Source organism: Salvelinus namaycush, chromosome 36, assembly GCF_016432855.1.
Source record: "Salvelinus namaycush isolate Seneca chromosome 36, SaNama_1.0, whole genome shotgun sequence".
Lineage (NCBI taxonomy): Eukaryota > Metazoa > Chordata > Actinopteri > Salmoniformes > Salmonidae > Salvelinus > Salvelinus namaycush.
Window position 1 is genome coordinate 25,965,419 of NC_052342.1, and position 21,310 is coordinate 25,986,728.

General features: G+C 47.2%; 2 protein-coding genes across 2 annotated transcripts in view; both read left to right on the plus strand.

Annotated features, from left to right (window-relative positions):
* Positions 1-466, plus strand: part of LOC120030519 (protein canopy homolog 3-like) — a 20,170-nt gene extending 19,704 nt beyond the window's left edge. The window contains exon 7 of the mRNA XM_038975926.1: positions 403-466. Within this exon, the coding sequence (XP_038831854.1) occupies positions 403-466 (64 nt within the window). The remainder of the gene's footprint in view (positions 1-402) is intronic.
* The window catches only part of LOC120030520, a 20,270-nt gene extending 5,141 nt beyond the window's left edge, over positions 1-15,129 (plus strand). Inside the window, exons 2-8 of the mRNA XM_038975927.1 lie at positions 674-2,150; positions 3,548-3,609; positions 3,921-3,959; positions 4,500-4,826; positions 6,575-6,675; positions 14,751-14,992; positions 15,094-15,129. Of these exons, the coding sequence (XP_038831855.1) occupies positions 900-2,150; positions 3,548-3,609; positions 3,921-3,959; positions 4,500-4,826; positions 6,575-6,675; positions 14,751-14,992; positions 15,094-15,129 (2,058 nt within the window). The 5' untranslated portion in view covers positions 674-899. The remainder of the gene's footprint in view (positions 1-673; positions 2,151-3,547; positions 3,610-3,920; positions 3,960-4,499; positions 4,827-6,574; positions 6,676-14,750; positions 14,993-15,093) is intronic.
* The last annotated feature ends 6,181 nt before the right edge of the window (positions 15,130-21,310 follow it).

Genomic DNA, 21,310 nt, shown 5'->3' on the forward strand with positions numbered 1-21,310 from the left:
GTGTTCTGTTTGGTTATACACCTTTCAGACCGTTGTCTTGGGGAGCTCCGTGACAACTAACCCTGACACCGTTTATTGATTTATGCATCCACATAACCTTTCAAATTTTGATTCCATCTTCATTTGATTATCAATAGCTTACACTTAACCCTACTAAATCTGATCTTTAGCTCTTTAGCTAAACCAGTAAGGCCCGTTTCATTACTGAATAAACTATTTGCCTTATCGGTCTATTATCTTAAAAGTATGACTGTAAACCTTTTTGTAAAAAAAAAAAAGCCTCTTGCAAATTTCACTAAAGCAGTGCATGGAGTTTGTAAAATAAGGTTGTATGTTTTCACGATGACTACTTCTCCCCCTCCTGCCTGTTCCCTGTTTGCTTGCTGTTTTTCTGTCCTCCAGTGAAGATGCAGGAACCATCTTCTTCTGCTCTGACCCAACCAACAGAACCCTGATGATGTTCTAGAAGCTGTTCTAGAACAGTTTGACACAGAACTGATTTGAAAAGTGTTTCAGTGTGAAATAGACTGGAAACTGACCAAACCGATCAATCGCAGAAATCCAGTCTGCTTTCCAGTTTGATTACTACTGTCCATAGCCCTGTCCCAGGGCGAGCCAGAGAGAAGACCAGCCAGTAACCCTCCTGTGTGTTTTTCCTCTCCAACTCTTTCAGCTTTGCGTTGCTATTGGATCGTTGCGCTGCTCCCCTTTCCAGCCCGCTGAATCCGATTGGAGGGCTGGGAGTTGGGATCCCGCCCCCGCAGAGCCTCCCTGCAGCTGGCCCAGCTCGTTACCGCTGCAACCGCCACTTCTGCCGCCACTACCCGACACTCACCCCCATCCACCTCCTCTCGCCCCCCCCCATCAACCTTCTCAAAGCAGCAGCTACCGTCAATAACATGTCCCGTCCCCTATATAACCCCTTGGGGGATCAGTACTCTTCACAGGCCAAGAGAACTGCCGCCCAGATGGGACAGTACGGACTCACACAATCCCGCCTTGGTCTGGGGTCTGGTGGTGGTGGTGGTGGTTCCTCCGGCCAGGGAGGCATGATGTCCTCGATGGTGTCCCAGCAGATGGGGTATGACCCGGGGCAGAGATCGACCGGGATGACCCCGGAGTTGGAGAGCTCCATAGACCACCACATCCGCGGGGCCAGAGAGGAGGTGAGGCTACTCAGCCAGTTGATGCAGCAGAATAAGAACCCGCAGGTCTCCCTGGACGCCCAAGACCTTCGCCTAAGTCACGACCCCATGGACGAGCTCTCGTCTGGGGGAGGGCTGGGCGGTTACACCCCTGGCCGGACCTCCAGAGACCAGCAAGGTTCCATGGACTCCTGGTCTGGCTACCTGACCCAGTCTGCTTCCTCCAAACTCTTCTCCTCCGCCCGTCCTCAGTACCAAAGCCAAACCTCTGGGTTTGGAGGTGCGGGAGTGCTGGGGTCCACCTCAAGGGGTTCCGAGACTCCCATGAGCGCATCGTCTGCAGCCTGTCATTCAGCCCGGTACACGTCCAAGTCCGCCAGCAGCATCCTGGCGAGTTTCGGCTTGTCCAACGAAGACCTGGAGCTCCTCAGCCACTACCCAGACGATCAACTGACACCAGACAACCTGCCCTTCATCCTCAGAGACATCCGCATCCGTAAGGCCAATAGAACTATGGATGTGGACCGTCGGCTCAAGGTAGGCGGTGGACCTGGCCCAGGGTCCGACCGCGGTGGTGGACGACTGAGCAAAGTGATCGATTACGAACATTCTAGTGCTACTAACTACGACAGTTATGACGACGGCGATAATAGCCAACCCGATAATTACGGCGCGCGCAATCCGCTCACGAAGGAGACGTCAAAATATGACATGGTCAGAGACTCGATGGTTCCTCCTCCCACGACACCCCCCATGTGGCCTTCCTTATTCCCCATCATGAACCCGTCGATCCCTCCTCCTGGTCATGTTCCGGGGACTGTTCCTCCGCACCGGATTGGTCCGATGCCTTCCTTGCTCCAGCAGAGGAACCTACCTCCCCCGATGATGATGATGATGCCGAAGAGGTTACCGACCCCGACCATGATGAGTGATTACTCCGCTGCTTCTCCCAGAATCTTTCCTCATACCTGTTCTCTCTGTAACATAGAATGTTCCCATCTAAAGGTGAGTTTTTTTTGTTGCCATACCTGTCTTGACCTGGGTTCTAAATACTGTTTGATTTTCTATCCTGGAAGGCCAAAATACTATTTAGGTTTGTTTCTACCTGGTATGTTTCTACCTGGTTTGTTTCTACCTGGTATGTCTGTTTCCGTCCCGGATAATAGACCAGGTGTTTTAGTCCTCCAGAAAACAACTCCAGACGTTTTGTTTCAGGAGTTGAATCAAGTACATATAAAGTCTTTGAAATCTCAAATAGTATTTGAACCCAGTTCTGATCTTCTCCATACTGATTCTGTGCCTTTTAAAAAATATATATATATTTTTTTTAAACTCATGTTGTAACTCAAGACTTTTCTTGTTGAATTATTTTTGTTTATTAAAACACTTCAGTCTAGCTGTGCGATTGTCACATGTATTTCACGTGAGGTGAGATGTTCTAAAATGGATGAAAATAATTTAATAAAACAAAGAAAAGCCTTTTTTTAGTTAAAAAAAATATATTTTCTCCTCGGGGGAATATGAAGACATCGAATCCTGGACTGAATTCAACATTATTCTATTGTCGTTATTGAAAATTGTGTAATGTCATGAGATATTTTTTAATTTTTAGATGTTTATTATTATTTTTTAAACTTTGAAATATTGTCATTTTATTTGTTTGTAACGGCCATTTTTAAGACATTCCGTTATAAAATGCATTTTTATTTGTGACTTTCGATGACCGTGATTTGCCTTGAGGAAGAGGAGTGCTCGAAGACTATACAACCAACGACAAGATGAGAAGCTGCCAGAGAACAACAACCAATCAATGAACTGTATTTATAAAGACCTTCTTACGTCAGCTGATGTCACAAAGTGCTGTACAGAAACGAGTTTAGGCTCTATCTCTCGACATTGACCGTTGTCAATTAATGGACTATTTACGCCACTTACATTTTTTAAACTCAAACCCCTATATCATTGTATTATACCCTTGTTTGTAAACCAATGACACAACACACTACTAACTGTGTTTTGAATTATTATATACAATTGATTTAGTTACTTTGGGAAGTAAGTTATTTTTTGGGAAGAAGATGGCTGCCGAGAGACTGAGGAGAGAATCCATTCCAGAGAAGACACCCGGAAGATTCCAGATGCTGCTATTTTTTTTTCCTCCAGCATCAGACTTTTGTCTATAATCCTTTTTCTTGGTAGAACAGAGAACCTATTTTTACTATGTTATTTTTCCAACATTGTATAAATCCACTGCTGCTATGAAAGCTGCTATAAAAATAGCTATTGAAAGTGCTTGATTTAGAGGAGTTTGGGGGAAATTGGTGATGATGTAGAGAGGTTTGGATGAGGAGGAGGAGGATGATGACCCAGACTGATTGTCTCTGTGCTGTTTTGATCAACAGGACTGGATCGAGCATCAAAACTCCGGCCTCCACGTTGAGAACTGCCGTCTACTCAGGAAATCGTGAGTCTTCTTCTCTCTCTTTTTATAGATCACTTCTCCCTTTCTCTCTTTTATCAGTTAGTCCCCCCCCCCCCCCCCTCAATCCCTTGTATCCCCCTTTGTATCCTCTCCCCTCATCTCCTCCTCTAAAAACCCACTGGAGGAAAAAGTCTGAGTGGGGAGGGGCTTGATGTCTTTTCCAATACAGTTGAGAATAATGAGCGGAGATTTGAATGTGAGGAAAATCACGGAAATACGAATTGAAATGTACGTCTGCTGATGACATCACGTTGCAGCTAGTGCTAATCACCTGTACCCTTTCCTCCTTACAGGTATCCCGACTGGAAAGGGGAAACTGTCGATATATCAAGGTGAGTCCCCTACCTGTCCTGGGTTCTAAAATAGAAGATAATTAAATGTTGTCCCTTCGATGTAGGTCACTGCTGAATGAACGGTTTAGCAAGTTGAGTCTTAGCATCTGGTGGAAGTATGTAAACACTCCCCTTTTTTCATCCTTTACGTTACCAACCAGAATAACTTCATCAGCCTGACCACCTTCTCTTCGTTCTCTCATCCTCCTTCTGTCTCCCTCCTCCCCGTCTCTCTCCCCTCCCCCCATCTCTCTCCTCCCCCCCCCCTCTCCCATGTCCCCCCCTCTCTCTCATTTCCTCCCCTTTCCTCCTCCTCTCTCTCCCCTTTCCTCCCCCTCCCCCTCTCTCTCCCATTTCTTCCCCCTCTCTGTCTCCCTCCTCCCCCTCTCTCTCCCCTTTCCTCCCCCTCTCTCTCTCCTTTCCTTCCCCTCTCTCTCCATTCCTCCCCCCCTCTCTCCCCATTCCTCCCCCTTTCCTCCCCCTCTCTCTCCCCTTTCCTCCCCGTCTCATTCTCCCCCATCTTTCTCCCCCCCTCTCCAGCCCTTCTAGTAGAAATGAAAGCAGCCTGTTGTCCTCCAAGCGCCGCCGGACAACACTCTCCGCCTCCCGTTCTCCGTCCTGGTCTCGCTCTCCTTCTCCCCGCCGCTCCTCTTACCACACCCCTTCCTCCTCTACTCGCCGAACTCGATCCAGGGAACGATCCCGCGAACGATTCCGCGAACGTCGACGCAACACCACCACACGGCGTTCCCGCTCCCGGTCTCCGGGTTCACTTCGGGGCAGGGAGAGAGAACGTGACCCTCCGGCCTCGTCGTCTTCCCACCGGGATCAGGAACGTCGACCTCAGACAGCCTCTTCATCCCGGAGGTAAGATAACAGACTTTTAAATGAGTTAATATGCATGAATATTCCTTTTTTAAATGCATTAATGTGTATGAATATTATTTTAAATTAGTTAATATGTATGAATATTCCTCTTAAATTAGTTAATATGTATGAATATTCCTCTTTTAAATGAGTTAACCTCTCTAGGGTACGTGATACGTTAGCGTCCCACCTCTTCAACAGCCAGTGAAACTGCAGGGCGCCAAATTCAAAACAACAGAAATCCCATAATTAAAATTCCTCAAACATACATGTATTTTACACCATTTTAAAGATACACTTATTGTAAATCCAGCCACAGTGTCCGATTTCAAAAAAAGCTTTACGACGAAAGCAAACCAAACGATTATGTTAGGTCAGAGCCAAATTACAGAAAAACAAAGCCATTTTTCCAGCCAGAGAGGATTCACAAAAAGCAGAAATAGAGAAAATTAATCACTAACCTTTGATGATCTTCATCAGATGACACTCATAGGACTTCATGTTACACAATACATGTATGTTTTGTTCGGTAAAGTTCATATTTATATCCAAAAATCTGAGTTTACATTGGCACCTTACGTTCAAAAGTCATAAAACATCCTTTGATTTTGCAGAGAGCCACATCAATTTACAGGAATACTCATAATAAACATTGATAAAAGATACAACTGTTATGCATGGAATTTTAGATGCACTTCTCCTTAATGCAACCGCTGTGTCAAATTTCAAAAAAGCTTTACGGCGAAAGCAACCCATGCAGTAATCTGAGTCGGCGCTCAGAGCCCAATCAAGACACAAATATAGCCTCTATATTATGCAGTCAACAGAAGTCAGAAGTAACAATATAAACATTCACTTACCTTTGATGATCTTCATCAGAATGCACTCCCAGGAATCCCAGTTCCGCAATAAATGTTCGTTTTGTTCGATAATGTCCATTTATGTCCAAATTCCTCCTTGTTGTTCTAGCGTTCAGTACACTTTCCAAACTCACGACGCGCGGGCGGGTCCAGCGGAAAGTACAGCCGAAAAGTTAAAAAAGTTATATTACAGTCCGTAAAAACATGACAAACGAAGTATTGAATCAATCTTTAAGATGTTTTTAACATAATTCTTCGATAATGTTCCAACCGGAGTATTCCTGTGTCTTCAGAATTGCGATGGAACAGAGCTCGCTCTCACGTGAACGCGCATGGTCAGAGCATGTTCAGGTCATGGCAGACCTGACTAATTCCTCTCTCCTTCGGCCCCACTAAACGGTAGAGGCATCAGACAAGGTTCTAACGACTGTTGACATCTAGTGGAAGCCGTAGGAAGTGCAACATTACCAATATCCCACTGTATCTTCAATAGGAGCTGAGTTGAAAATTGAACAACCTCAGATTTCTCACTTCCTGGTTGTTTTTTTCTCTCTGGTTATTGCCTGCCATATGAGTTCTGTTATACTCACAGACATCATTCAAACAGTTTTAGAGACTTCAGAGTGTTTTCTATCCAAATCTACTAATAATATGCATATTCTAGCTTTTATGGCTTTGTAGCAGGCCGTTTACTCTGGGCATGCTTTTCATCCGGACGTGAAAATACTGCCTTCTACCCCAAAGAAGTTAAATGAGTTAATTTGTATGATTATTCATCTCTTAAATGAGTTAATATGTATGAATATTTATCTTTTAAATTAGTTAATATGCATGAATATTCCTCTTTTTTAAATGAGTTAATATGAATATTCCTCTTCCTTCATCCAGGTCGCGCTCTAGGAGCCATGAGCGGGAGAGAACGAGGAGGAGCAGCCTGCCGAAGTCTAACAGTGCTGAGAGACTGGCCAAGAAACTACTGGAGTCATCTGGTGAGACACACACACACACACACACACACACACACACACACACACACACACACACACACACACACACACACACACACTGGAGTCATCTGGTGAGACACACACACACACACACACGCACACACACACACACACACACACACACACACACACACACACACACACACTGGAGTCATCTGGTGAGACACACACACACACACACACACACACACACACACACACACTGGAGTCATCTGATGAGACACACACACACACACACACACACACACACACACACACACACACACTGGAGTCATCTGGTGACACACACACACACACACACACACACACACACACACACACACACTGGAGTCATCTGGTGAGACACACACACACACACACACTGGAGTCATCTGGTGACACACACACACACACACACACACACACACACACACACACACTGAAGTCATCTGGTGAGAAACACACACACACACACACACTGGAGTCATCTGGTGAGACACACACACACACACACACACACTGGAGTGTACGGTACAGAGTCAATGTGGAGGCTATATACAGGGGGTACCAGTATAGAGTCAATGTGGAGGCTATATACAGGGTGTTACGGTACAGAGTCAATGTGGAGGCTATATACAGGGGGTACTGGTACAGAGTCAATGTGGAGGTTATATACAGGGTGTTACGGTACAGAGTCAATGTGGAGGCTATATACAGGATGTTACGGTACAGAGTCAATGTGGAGGCTATATACAGGGGGTACCGGTACAGAGTCAATGTGGAGGCTATATACAGGGTGTTACGGTACAGAGTCAATGTGGAGGCTATATACAGGGTGTTACGGTACAGAGTCAATGTGGAGGCTATATACAGGATGTTACGGTACAGAGTCAATGTGGAGGCTATATACAGGATGTTACGGTATAGAGTCAATGTGGAGGCTATATACAGGGTGTTACGGTACAGAGTCAATGTGGAGGCTATATACAGGGTGTTACGGTACAGAGTCAATGTGGAGGCTATATACAGGGTGTTACGGTACAGAGTCAATGTGGAGGCTATATACAGGGTGTTACGGTACAGAGTCAATGTGGAGGCTATATACAGGGGGTACCGGTACAGAGTCAATGTGGAGGCTATATACAGGATGTTACGGTACAGAGTCAATGTGGAGGCTATATACAGGGTGTTACGGTACAGAGTCAATGTGGAGGCTATATACAGGGGGTACTGGTACAGAGTCAATGTGGAGGCTATATACAGGGGGTACCGGTACAGAGTCAATGTGGAGGCTATATACAGGGTGTACCGGTACAGAGTCAATGTGGAGACTATATACAGGGTGTACCGGTACAGAGTCAATGTGGAGGCTATATACAGGGGGTACTGGTACAGAGTCAATGTGGAGGCTATATACAGGGGGTACCGGTACAGAGTCAATGTGGAGGCTATATACAGGGTGTACCGGTACAGAGTCAATGTGCAGGGGCACCGGTTAATCGAGGTAATTGAGGTAATGTGTACATGTAGGTAGAGTTATTAAAGTGACTATGCGTAGATAATTAGAGAGAGTTGCAATGTGAATAGTCTGGGTAGCTATTTGAATAGCTGTTCAGGAGTTTTATGGCTTGGGGGTAGAAGCTGTTAAGAAGCCTCTTGGACCTAGACTTGGCGCTCCGGTACCGCTTGCCGTGCGGCAGCAGAGAGAATAGTCTATGACTGGGTCTTTGCCCATCCACACGTTGGTTAGTTAAGGGTTATATTAGTTTTGTAGGCCAAACCATTCTGACGCTACAGATATTTTTGCGAGTAGACAGATTTTCAGTCTCCTGGACTGACAAACAGCTCTGTAGTTCTGCCATTTTCCACCGCAGGTGCGGAAGGCCGACATGAAGGCGGATGGTTTGACATGAAGCCCATGCAGAAAAATAATGGTGTTGGTGTCTTGTTATAATGGTGTATCTCACTCTGTTGTTATGTGTCTTGTTATAGTAGCGGCCCTGTTGTTATGTGTCTTGTTATAGTAGTGACCCTGGTGTTATGTGTCTTGTTATAGTAGCGGCCCTGTTGTTATGTGTCTTGTTATAGTAGTGACCCTGGTGTTATGTGTCTTGTTATAGTAGCGGCCCTGGTGTTATGTGTCTTGTTATAGTAGCGGCCCTGTTGTTATGTGTCTTGTTATAGTAGTGACCCTGGTGTTATGTGTCTTGTTATAGTAGTGACCCTGTTGTTATGTGTCTTGTTATAGTAGTGACCCTGTTGTTATGTGTCTTGTTATAGTAGTGACTCTGTTGTTATGTGTCTTGTTATAGTAGCGACCCTGGTGTTATGTGTCTTGTTATAGTAGCGGCCCTGTTGTTATGTGTCTTGTTATAGTAGTGACTCTGTTGTTATGTGTCTTGTTATAGTAGTGACTCTGTTGTTATGTGTCTTGTTATAGTAGTGACCCTGTTGTTATGTGTCTTGTTATAGTAGTGACCCTGTTGTTATGTGTCTTGTTATAGTAGCGGCCCTGTTGTTATGTGTCTTGTTATAGTAGTGACCCTGGTGTTATGTGTCTTGTTATAGTAGTGACCCTGTTGTTATGTGTCTTGTTATAGTAGTGACCCTGGTGTTATGTGTCTTGTTATAGTAGTGACCCTGTTGTTATGTGTCTTGTTATAGTAGTGACCCTGTTGTTATGTGTCTTGTTATAGTAGTGACCCTGTTGTTATGTGTCTTGTTATAGTAGTGACTCTGTTGTTATGTGTCTTGTTATAGTAGTGACCCTGTTGTTATGTGTCTTGTTATAGTAGTGACCCTGTTGTTATGTGTCTTGTTATAGTAGTGACCCTGGTGTTATGTGTCTTGTTATAGTAGCGACCCTGTTGTTATGTGTCTTGTTATAGTAGCGACCCTGTTGTTATGTGTCTTGTTATAGTAGCGACCCTGTTGTTATGTGTCTTGTTATAGTAGTGACCCTGTTGTTATGTGTCTTGTTATAGTAGTGACCCTGTTGTTATGTGTCTTGTTATAGTAGTGACTCTGTTGTTATGTGTCTTGTTATAGTAGTGACCCTGGTGTTATGTGTCTTGTTATAGTAGTGACCCTGGTGTTATGTGTCTTGTTATAGTAGTGACCCTGTTGTTATGTGTCTTGTTATAGTAGTGACCCTGTTGTTATGTGTCTTGTTATAGTAGTGACTCTGTTGTTATGTGTCTTGTTATAGTAGTGACCCTGTTGTTATGTGTCTTGTTATAGTAGTGACCCTGTTGTTATGTGTCTTGTTATAGTAGTGACTCTGTTGTTATGTGTCTTGTTATAGTAGTGACCCTGTTGTTATGTGTCTTGTTATAGTAGTGACTCTGTTGTTATGTGTCTTGTTATAGTAGTGACCCTGTTGTTATGTGTCTTGTTATAGTAGTGACTCTGTTGTTATGTGTCTTGTTATAGTAGTGACTCTGTTGTTATGTGTCTTGTTATAGTAGTGACCCTGGTGTTATGTGTCTTGTTATAGTAGTGACTCTGTTGTTATGTGTCTTGTTATAGTAGCGACCCTGTTGTTATGTGTCTTGTTATAGTAGTGACTCTGGTGTTATGTGTCTTGTTATAGTAGTGACCCTGTTGTTATGTGTCTTGTTATAGTAGTGACCCTGTTGTTATGTGTCTTGTTATAGTAGTGACTCTGTTGTTATGTGTCTTGTTATAGTAGTGACCCTGTTGTTATGTGTCTTGTTATAGTAGTGACTCTGTTGTTATGTGTCTTGTTATAGTAGTGACCCTGTTGTTATGTGTCTTGTTATAGTAGTGACCCTGGTGTTATGTGTCTTGTTATAGTAGGGTTAGATGTTGATGGGGATTTTTTTAATGTTCATTTGATTGATCGACTTAAGGATTAAATGTATAAAAAAAAAAACGTTAAAAAAATAATGGGTAAAAAATGGCAGTTTTTTTTTAACCTGTCTAGGACCCCGTTCCGCTAGCGGAACCCTTCGCCAACAGCCAATTATATTGCAAGTGCAGGGCGCCAAATACAAATCAACAGAAATCTCATAAATCAAATTTCTCAAACATACAAGTATTAGGCACCATTTTAAAGATACAATTCTCGTTAATCCAGCCACAGATTTCAAAAATGCTTTACAGCGAAAGCTCCACAAACGATTATGTTAGGTCACCACACACACACAGAAAAACACAGCCATTTTTCCCGCCAAAGAGAGGATTCACAAAAAGCAGAAATAGAGATAAAATGAATCACTAACCTTTGATGATCTTCAGATCAGATGACACTCATAGGACTTCATGTTACACAATACATGTATGTTTTGCTCGGTAAAGTTCATATTTATATCCAAAATTCTGAGTTTACATTGGCGTGTTAGATTCAGTAGTTCCAAAACATGCAGTGATATTGCAGAGAGCCACATGAATTCACAGAAATACTGTGAAAATACAGCTATTATACATGAAACATTAGATACACTTCTCCTTAATGCAACCGCTGTGTCAGATTTACGGAAAAAGCTTTAATCTGAGAACGGCGCTCAGAGCCCAAACCAGCCAGAGAAATATCCGCCATGTTGGGTAGTCAACATTATTCATAAATAGCATTATAAATATTCACTTACCTTTGATGATCTTCATCAGAATGCACTCCCAGGAATCGCAGTTCCACAATAAATGCTTGTTTTGTTCGATGAAGTCCATCATTTATGTCCATTTATGTCCAATAGCTTCTTTTGTTAGGGCGTTCAGTAAACAAATCCAAAAGCGCGATCTGGTCCATTCGGACGAAACGTTCAAAAAGTTATATTACAGGTCGAAGAAATTTGTCAAACTAAGTATAGAATCAATCTTTAGGATGTTTTTATCATAAAAGTTCAATAATGTTCCAACCGGAGAATTCCATTGTCTGTAGAAAAGCAATGGAACGAGACCCACCTCTCAAGTGAACGCGCGTGACTGAGAACGAGGCTGTAGGCAGACCTCTTAGTCAAACAGCTCCCATCCGGCCCCCCTTCACATGAGAAGCCTGAAACAAGGTTCTAAAGATGGTTGACATCTAGTGGAAGCCTTAGAAAGTGCAACATAACCCATATCCCACTGTGAATTCGGGGTGAGTTCAAAAACTACAAACCTCAGATTTCCCACTTCCTGTTTGGATTTTTTCTCAGGTTTTTGCCTGCCATATGAGTTCTGTTATACTCACAGACATCATTCAAACAGTTTTAGAAACTTTAGAGTGTTTTCTATCAAATACTACTAATAATATGCATATATTAGCATCTGGGACAGAGTAGGAGGCAGTTCACTCTGGGCACGCTTTTCATCCAAAAGTGAAAATGCTGCCCCCTATCCCTAAAAAGTTTTAAACGTTAAGAAAAATGGCCCATTTGTCACATCCCAAATTGTCACCTAATTTGAATACTATACGGTAGGAAAGTGACAGTTGGTTTCAGTTAGCCCTGCTTGTGTGAAAACACGGCCAGTCTTAGCCTGAACGGTCGCTCGGGGCGATGAACAATGCAGTGTGGAAAGGCCCAATGAATGTCCATGGCCTTGATTCCTCGCCTCCTCTCACCTTCTCTACGTGCATTGGAGCAGTATGTCCAGGGGGAGGAACCTCTGCTTTTCTCCTCCAATTAGGTTTGAGAAGGACCATGTGAGGAATCAAGGAAAGACCATTGGAGAAAGTTGACTAGTTCTTGCATTTGTCTGTCCCTCTGTCGCTCACACACCCTAACCCATGTCTCCCCTTCCAGCTGGTCTCTCTGTAACCCATGTCTCCCCTTCCAGCTGGTCTCTCTGTAACCCATGTCTCCCCCTCCCCTTCCAGCTGGTCTCTCTCTGTAACCCATGTCTCCCCCTCCCCTTCCAGCTGGTCTCTCTGTAACCCATGTCTCCCCTTCCCCTTCCAGCTGGTCTCTCTCTGTAACCCATGTCTCCCCTTCCAGCTGGTCTCTCTCTGTAACCCATGTCTCCCCTTCCAGCTGGTCTCTCTCTGTAACCCATGTCTCCCCTTCCAGCTGGTCTCTCTCTGTAACCCATGTCTCCCCCTCCCCTTCCAGCTGGTCTCTCTGTAACCCATGTCTCCCCTTCCCCTTCCAGCTGGTCTCTCTCTGTAACCCATGTCTCCCCCTTCCCTTCCAGCTGGTCTCTCTCTGTAACCCATGTCTCCCCCTTCCCTTCCAGCTGGTCTCTCTGTAACCCATGTCTCCCCCTCCCCTTCCAGCTGGTCTCTCTCTGTAACCCATGTCTCCCCCTTCCCTTCCAGCTGGTCTCTCTCTGTAACCCATGTCTCCCCCTCCCCTTCCAGCTGGTCTCTCTGTAACCCATGTCTCCCCTTCCCCTTCCAGCTGGTCTCTCTCTGTAACCCATGTCTCCCCCTTCCCTTCCAGCTGGTCTCTCTCTGTAACCCATGTCTCCCCCTTCCCTTCCAGCTGGTCTCTCTGTAACCCATGTCTCCCCCTCCCCTTCCAGCTGGTCTCTCTCTGTAACCCATGTCTCCCCCTTCCCTTCCAGCTGGTCTCTCTCTGTAACCCATGTCTCCCCCTCCCCTTCCAGCTGGTCTCTCTGTAACCCATGTCTCCCCCTCCCCTTCCAGCTGGTCTCTCTCTGTAACCCATGTCTCCCCCTCCCCTTCCAGCTGGTCTCTCTGTAACCCATGTCTCCCCTTCCCCTTCCAGCTGGTCTCTCTCTGTAACCCATGTCTCCCCTTCCAGCTGGTCTCTCTCTGTAACCCATGTCTCCCCTTCCAGCTGGTCTCTCTCTGTAACCCATGTCTCCCCTTCCAGCTGGTCTCTCTCTGTAACCCATGTCTCCCCCTCCCCTTCCAGCTGGTCTCTCTGTAACCCATGTCTCCCCTTCCCCTTCCAGCTGGTCTCTCTCTGTAACCCATGTCTCCCCCTTCCCTTCCAGCTGGTCTCTCTCTGTAACCCATGTCTCCCCCTCCCCTTCCAGCTGTCTCTCTCTGTAACCCATGTCTCCCCCTCCCCTTCCAGCTGTCTCTCTCTGTAACCCATGTCTCCCCCTCCCCTTCCAGCTGTCTCTCTCTGTAACCCATGTCTCCCCCTTCCCTTCCAGCTGGTCTCTCTGTAACCCATGTCTCCCCTTCCCCTTCCAGCTGGTCTCTCTGTAACCCATGTCTCCCCTTCCCCTTCCAGCTGGTCTCTCTGTAACCCATGTCTCCCCCTCCCCTTCCAGCTGGTCTCTCTGTAACCCATGTCTCCCCCTCCCCTTCCAGCTGGTCTCTCTGTAACCCATGTCTCCCCCTCCCCTTCCAGCTGGTCTCTCTCTGTAACCCATGTCTCCCCCTCCCCTTCCAGCTGGTCTCTCTGTAACCCATGTCTCCCCCTCCCCTTCCAGCTGGTCTCTCTGTAACCCATGTCTCCCCCTCCCCTTCCAGCTGGTTTCTCTGTAACCCATGTCTCCCCTTCCAGCTGGTCTCTCTGTAACCCATGTCTCCCCCTCCCCTTCCAGCTGGTCTCTCTCTGTAACCCATGTCTCCCCCTCCCCTTCCAGCTGGTCTCTCTGTAACCCATGTCTCCCCCTCCCCTTCCAGCTGGTCTCTCTGTAACCCATGTCTCCCCCTCCCCTTCCAGCTGGTTTCTCTGTAACCCATGTCTCCCCTTCCAGCTGGTCTCTCTGTAACCCATGTCTCCCCCTCCCCTTCCAGCTGGTCTCTCTGTAACCCATGTCTCCCCCTCCCCTTCCAGCTGGTCTCTCTCTGTAACCCATGTCTCCCCCTCCCCTTCCAGCTGGTCTCTCTGTAACCCATGTCTCCCCTCCCCTTCCAGCTGGTCTCTCTGTAACCCATGTCTCCCCTTCCAGCTGGTCTCTCTGTAACCCATGTCTCCCCTTCCAGCTGGTCTCTCTGTAACCCATGTCTCCCCTTCCAGCTGGTCTCTCTGTAACCCATGTCTCCCCCTCCCCTTCCAGCTGGTCTCTCTCTGTAACCCATGTCTCCCCCTCCCCTTCCAGCTGGTCTCTCTGTAACCCATGTCTCCCCTTCCCCTTCCAGCTGGTCTCTCTGTAACCCATGTCTCCCCCTCCCCTTCCAGCTGGTCTCTCTCTAAACCATCCTTTTGTATTTCCAGCTGGCCTCTCCCTGACTGAGAACACCAGTCTAGAAGTTATGATGCAGTCCCTCGCCCCCGCGCTCCTGGCAGAGCTCGCCAAGAAGAAGGGAGCCGCCGGCTCCTCTTCCTCCTCGAAGGGAGGTGCCTCTCGGAAAACTGAAACGGAAATGTCCAAGTCGGGAAGCAAGCTAGGATCTGGAAGGTCGTCAACCAGGAAATCCTCCTCTCCCTCCAAATTGTCCAGCTCCACTTCTTCCAAGGTGTGTATTTTGTCCTCCAGATGTGTAAATAAATCTGTTAAGAACACGAGCAGGGAGAGTAGAGAGGTGATGATGTTGTCATTGTGGTGATGTCCTACAAGGGTCTGATCTGCTACGTTCACTGCCTCAAGCCATAGAAGGGCCAGTATTGGCTTCTCTCGAGCCATAGAAGGGCCAGTATTGGCTTCCCTCGAGCCATAGAAGGGCCAGTATTCGCTTCTCTCGAGCCATAGAAGGGCCAGCATTGGCTTCTCTCGAGCCATAGAAGGGCCAGTATTGGCTTCTCTCGCGCCATAGAAGGGCCAGTATTGGCTTCTCTCGCGCCATAGAAGGGCCAGTATTGGCTTCTCTCGCGCCATAGAAGGGCCAGTATTGGCTTCTCTCGCGCCATAGAAGGGCCAGTATTGGCTTCTCTCGCGCCATAGAAGGGCCAGTATTGGCTTCTCTCGAGCCATAGAAGGGCCAGTATTGGCTTCTCTCGAGCCATAGAAGGGCCAGTATTGGCTTCTCTCGAGCCATAGAAGGGCCAGTATTGGCTTCTCTCGAGCCATAGAAGGGCCAGTATTGGCTTCTCTCGAGCCATAGAAGGGCCAGTATTGGCTTCTCTCGAGCCATAGAAGGGCCAGTATTGGCTTCTCTCGAGCCATAGAAGGGCCAGTATTGGCTTCTCTCGAGCCATAGAAGGGCCAGTATTGGCTTCTCTCGAGCCATAGAAGGGCCAGTATTGGCTTCTCTCGAGCCATAGAAGGGCCAGTATTGGCTTCTCTCGAGCCATAGAAGGGCCAGTATTGGCTTCTCTCGAGCCATAGAAGGGCCAGTATTGGCTTCTCTCGAGCCATAGAAGGGCCAGTATTGGCTTCTCTCGAGCCATAGAAGGGCCAGTATTGGCTTCTCTCGAGCCATAGAAGGGCCAGTATTGGCTTCTCTCGAGCCATAGAAGGGCCAGTATTGGCTTCTCTCGAGCCATAGAAGGGCCAGTATTGGCTTCTCTCGAGCCATAGAAGGGCCAGTATTGGCTTCTCTCGAGCCATAGAAGGGCCAGTATTGGCTTCTCTCGAGCCATAGAAGGGCCAGTATTGGCTTCTCTCGCGCCATAGAAGGGCCAGTATTGGCTTCTCTCGCGCCATAGAAGGGCCAGTATTGGCTTCTCTCGCGCCATAGAAGGGCCAGTATTGGCTTCTCTCGCGCCATAGAAGGGCCAGTATTGGCTTCTCTCGCGCCATAGAAGGGCCAGTATTGGCTTCTCTCGCGCCATAGAAGGGCCAGTATTGGCTTCTCTCGCGCCATAGAAGGGCCAGTATTGGCTTCTCTCGCGCCATAGAAGGGCCAGTATTGGCTTCTCTCGCGCCATAGAAGGGCCAGTATTGGCTTCTCTCGAGCCATAGAAGGGCCAGTATTGGCTTCTCTCGGGCCATAGAAGGGCCAGTATTGGCTTCTCTCGGGCCATAGAAGGGCCAGTATTGGCTTCTCTCGGGCCATAGAAGGGCCAGTATTGGCTTCTCTCGGGCCATAGAAGGGCCAGTATTGGCTTCTCTCGAGCCATAGAAGGGCCAGTATTGGCTTCTCTCGGGCCATAGAAGGGCCAGTATTGGCTTCTCTCGGGCCATAGAAGGGCCAGTATTGGCTTCTCTCGGGCCATAGAAGGGCCAGTGTTGGCTTCTCTCGGGCCATAGTTGGGCCAGTGTTGGCTTCTCTCGAGCCATAGAAGGGCCAGTGTTGGCTTCTCTCGGGCCATAGAAGGGCCAGTGTTGGCTTCTCTCGGGCCATAGAAGGGCCAGTGTTGGCTTCTCTCGGGCCATAGAAGGGCCAGTGTTGGCTTCTCTCGGGCCATAGAAGGGCCAGTGTTGGCTTCTCTCGGGCCATAGTTGGGCCAGTATTGGCTTCTCTCGGGCCATAGAAGGGCCAGTATTGGCTTCTCTCGGGCCATAGTTGGGCCAGTGTTGGCTTCTCTCGCGCCATAGACGGGCCAGTATTGGCTTCTCTCGCGCCATAGAAGGGCCAGTATTGGCTTCTCTCGCGCCATAGAAGGGCCAGTATTGGCTTCTCTCGCGCCATAGAAGGGCCAGTATTGGCTTCTCTCGAGCCATAGAAGGGCCAGTATTGGCTTCTCTCGAGCCATAGAAGGGCCAGTATTGGCTTCTCTCGGGCCATAGAAGGGCCAGTATTGGCTTCTCTCGGGCCATAGAAGGGCCAGTATTGGCTTCTCTCGGGCCATAGAAGGGCCAGTATTGGCTTCTCTCGGGCCATAGAAGGGCCAGTATTGGCTTCTCTCGGGCCATAGAAGGGCCAGTATTGGCTTCTCTCGGGCCATAGAAGGGCCAGTATTGGCTTCTCTCGGGCCATAGAAGGGCCAGTATTGGCTTCTCTCGAGCCATAGAAGGGCCAGTATTGGCTTCTCTCGGGCCATAGTTGGGCCAGTATTGGCTTCTCTCGGGCCATAGTTGGGCCAGTATTGGCTTCTCTCGGGCCATAGAAGGGCCAGTATTGGCTTCTCTCGGGCCATAGAAGGGCCAGTATTGGCTTCTCTCGAGCCATAGAAGGGCCAGTATTGGCTTCTCTCGGGCCATAGTTGGGCCAGTATTGGCTTCTCTCGGGCCATAGAAGGGCCAGTATTGGCTTCTCTCGAGCCATAGAAGGGCCAGTATTGGCTTCTCTCGGGCCATAGTTGGGCCAGTATTGGCTTCTCTCGGGCCATAGAAGGGCCAGTGTTGGCTTCTCTCGGGCCATAGAAGGGCCAGTGTTGGCTTCTCTCGGGCCATAGAAGGGCCAGTATTGGCTTCTCTCTGTGCTGCAGCTCTCAACACGATCATCTACTAACTGAAGCACCTCGTTGATGCACTGAAGGTCTGTTGTTTTTGGACGCTTTTGGTGGCAGATGTGCTTTGTCACAACGCTAAAATCAGCTTTTAAAGTTTAAAAAGAAGTCCTACACCGTGGCAGACTACGATCCCCAGTTCACCTGGCGGGCGGGGTTACTACCTGGAGGGCGGGGTTACTACCTGGAGGGCGGGGTTACTACCTGGAGGGCGGGGTTACTACCTGGAGGGCGGGGTTACTACCTGGAGGGCGGGGTTACTACCTGGAGGGCGGGGTTACTACCTGGAGGGCGGGGTTACTACCTGGAGGGCGGGGTTACTACCTGGCGGGCGGGGTTACTACCTGGAGGGCGGGGTTACTACCTGGCGGGCGGGGTTACTACCTGGCGGGCGGGGTTACTACCTGGAGGGCGGGTTACTACCTGGAGGGCGGGGTTACTACCTGGAGGGCGGGGTTACTACCTGGAGGGCGGGGTTACTACCTGGAGGGCGGGGTTACTACCTGGCAGGCGGGCGGTGTTGCTACCTGGCAGGCGGGCGGGGTTACTACCTGGCAGGCGGGCGGGGGTTGGGGGGGGGAGGGGGGGGCCGGGGGGGGAGGGGTTACTACGGCAGGCGGCGGGCGGGGTTTCTCTTTCTGTCCTTTTTTTCTTCTCTTCTTGTTTTTTCTTTCTTTTTTTTTTTCTTTTTTCCACCTGTACTTTCTCCCATTGCATTTTTCATTCATGGCCCTCATAACGCTCAGAAAGGAGACACGTTCTGTCTCCTAGAGATGAATTAACTTTTGGTGCGAAAAGTGCAAATCAATCCCAGAACCTCAGCAAAGGACCTTGTGAAGAAGCTGGAGGAAACAGGTACAAAATTATCTATATCCACAGTAAAACGAGTCCTATATCGACATAACCTGAAAGGCCGCTCAGCAAGGAAGACACCACTGCTCCAAAACTGCCATAAAAAAGCCAGACTACGGTTTGCAACTGCACATGGGGACAAAGATCGTACTTTTTGGAGAAATATCCTCTGGTCTGATGAAACAAAAATAGAACTGTTTGGCCATAATGACCATCGTTTTGTTTGAAGGAAGAAGGGGGAGTTTTGCAAGCCGAAGAACACCATCCCAACCGTGAAGCACGGGGGTGGCATCATCATGTTGTGGGGGTGCTTTGCTGCAGGAGGGACTGGTGCACTTCACAAAATAGATGGCATCATGAGGGAATATTATGTGGATATATTGAAACAACATCTCAAGACATCAGTCAGGAAGTTAAAGCTTTGTCACAAATGGGTCTTCCAAATGGACAATGACCCCAAGCATACTTCCAAAGTTGTGGCAAAATGGCTTAAGGACAACAAAGTCAAGGTATTGGAGAGGCCATCACAAAGCCCTGACCTCAATCCTATAGAACATTTGTTGGCAGAACTGAAAAGCGTGAGCAAGGAGGCCTACAAACCTGACTCAGTTATACCAACTCTGCCAGGAGGAATGGGCCAAAATTCACCCAACTTCTTGTGGGAAGCTTGTGGAAGGCTATCCGAAACGTTTGACCCAAGTTAAACAATTTAAAGGCAATGCTACCAAATACTAATTGAGTGTATGTAAACTTCTGACCCACTGGGAATGTGATGAAATAAATAAAAGCTGAAATAAATCATTCTCTCTACTATTATTCTGACAATTCACGTTCTTAAAATAAAGTGGTGATCCTAACTGACCTAAAACAGGGAATGTTTACTAGGATTAAATGTCAGGAATTGTGAAAAACTAAGTTTAAATGTATTTGCCAAAGGTGTATGTAAACTTCTGACTTCAACTGTCTATTTCCTATTCATTTTGCAACTGATTTCATGTTACACACTCATCAGTGTTAAACTGGGCGATGTGGACTAAATACCCACTCATCAGTGTTAAACTGGGCGATGTGGACTAAATACCCACTCATCAGTGTTAAGCTGGGCGATGTGGACTAAATACCCACTCATCAGTGTTAAACTGGGCGATGTGGACTAAATACCCACTCATCAGTGTTAAACTGGGCGATGTGGACTAAATACCCTCTCATCAGTGTTAAACTGGGCGATGTGGACTAAATACCCACTCATCAGTGTTAAACTGGGCGATGTGGACTAAATACCCACTCATCAGTGTTAAACTGGGCGATGTGGACTAAATACCCACTCATCAGTGCTAAGCTGGGCGATGTGGACTAAATACCCACTCATCAGTGTTAAGCTGGGAGATGTGGACTAAATACCCACTCATCAGTGTTAAACTGGGCGATGTGGACTAAATACCCACTCATCAGTGTTAAACTGGGCGATGTGGACTAAATACCCTCTCATCAGTGTTAAACTGGGCGATGTGGACTAAATACCCACTCATAAGTGTTAAGCTGGGCGATGTGGACTAAATACCCACTCATCAGTGTTAAACTGGGCGATGTGGACTAAATACCCACTCATCAGTGTTAAACTGGGTGATGTGGACTAAATACCCACTCATCAGTGTTAAACTGGGCGATGTGGACTAAATACCCACTCATCAATGTTAAACTGGGCGATGTGGACTAAATACCCACTCATCAGTGTTAAACTGGGCGATGTGGACTAAATACCCACTCATCAATGTTAAACTGGGCGATGTGGACTAAATACCCACTCATCAGTGTTAAACTGGGAGATGTGGACTAAATACCCATCATCAGTGTTAAACTGGGTGATGTGGACTAAATACCCACTCATCAGTGTTAAACTGGGCGATGTGGACTAAATACCCACTCATCAATGTTAAACTGGGCGATGTGGACTAAATACCCACTCATCAGTGTTAAACTGGGCGATGTGGACTAAATACCCACTCATCAGTGTTAAACTGGGCGATGTGGACTAAATACCCACTCATCAGTGTTAAACTGGGCGAGTGGGACTAAATACCCACTCATCAGTGTTAAACTGGGCGATGTGGACTAAATACCCACTCATCAGTGTTAAACTGGGCGATGTGGACTACATACCCTCTCATCAGTGTTAAACTGGGCGATGTGGACTAAATACCCACTCATCAGTGTTAAACTGGGCGATGTGGACTAAATACCAACTCATCAGTGTTAAACTGGGCGATGTGGACCAAATACCCACTCATCAGTGTTAAACTTTACCATTAGAGGGATATAGACTGACTTTACCATTAGAGGGATATAGACTGACTTTACCATTAGAGGGATATAGACTGACTTCACCATTAGAGGGATATAGACTGACTTTACCATTAGAGGGATATAGACTGACTTTACCATTAGAGGGATATAGACTGACTTTACCTTTAGAGGGATATAGACTGACTTTACCATTAGAGGGATATAGACTGACTTTACCATTAGAGGGATATAGACTGACTTTACCATTAGAGGGATATAGACTGACTTTACCATTGAGGGATATGACTGATTACCAATTAGAGGGATATAGACTGACTTTACCATTAGAGGGATATAGATGACTTACA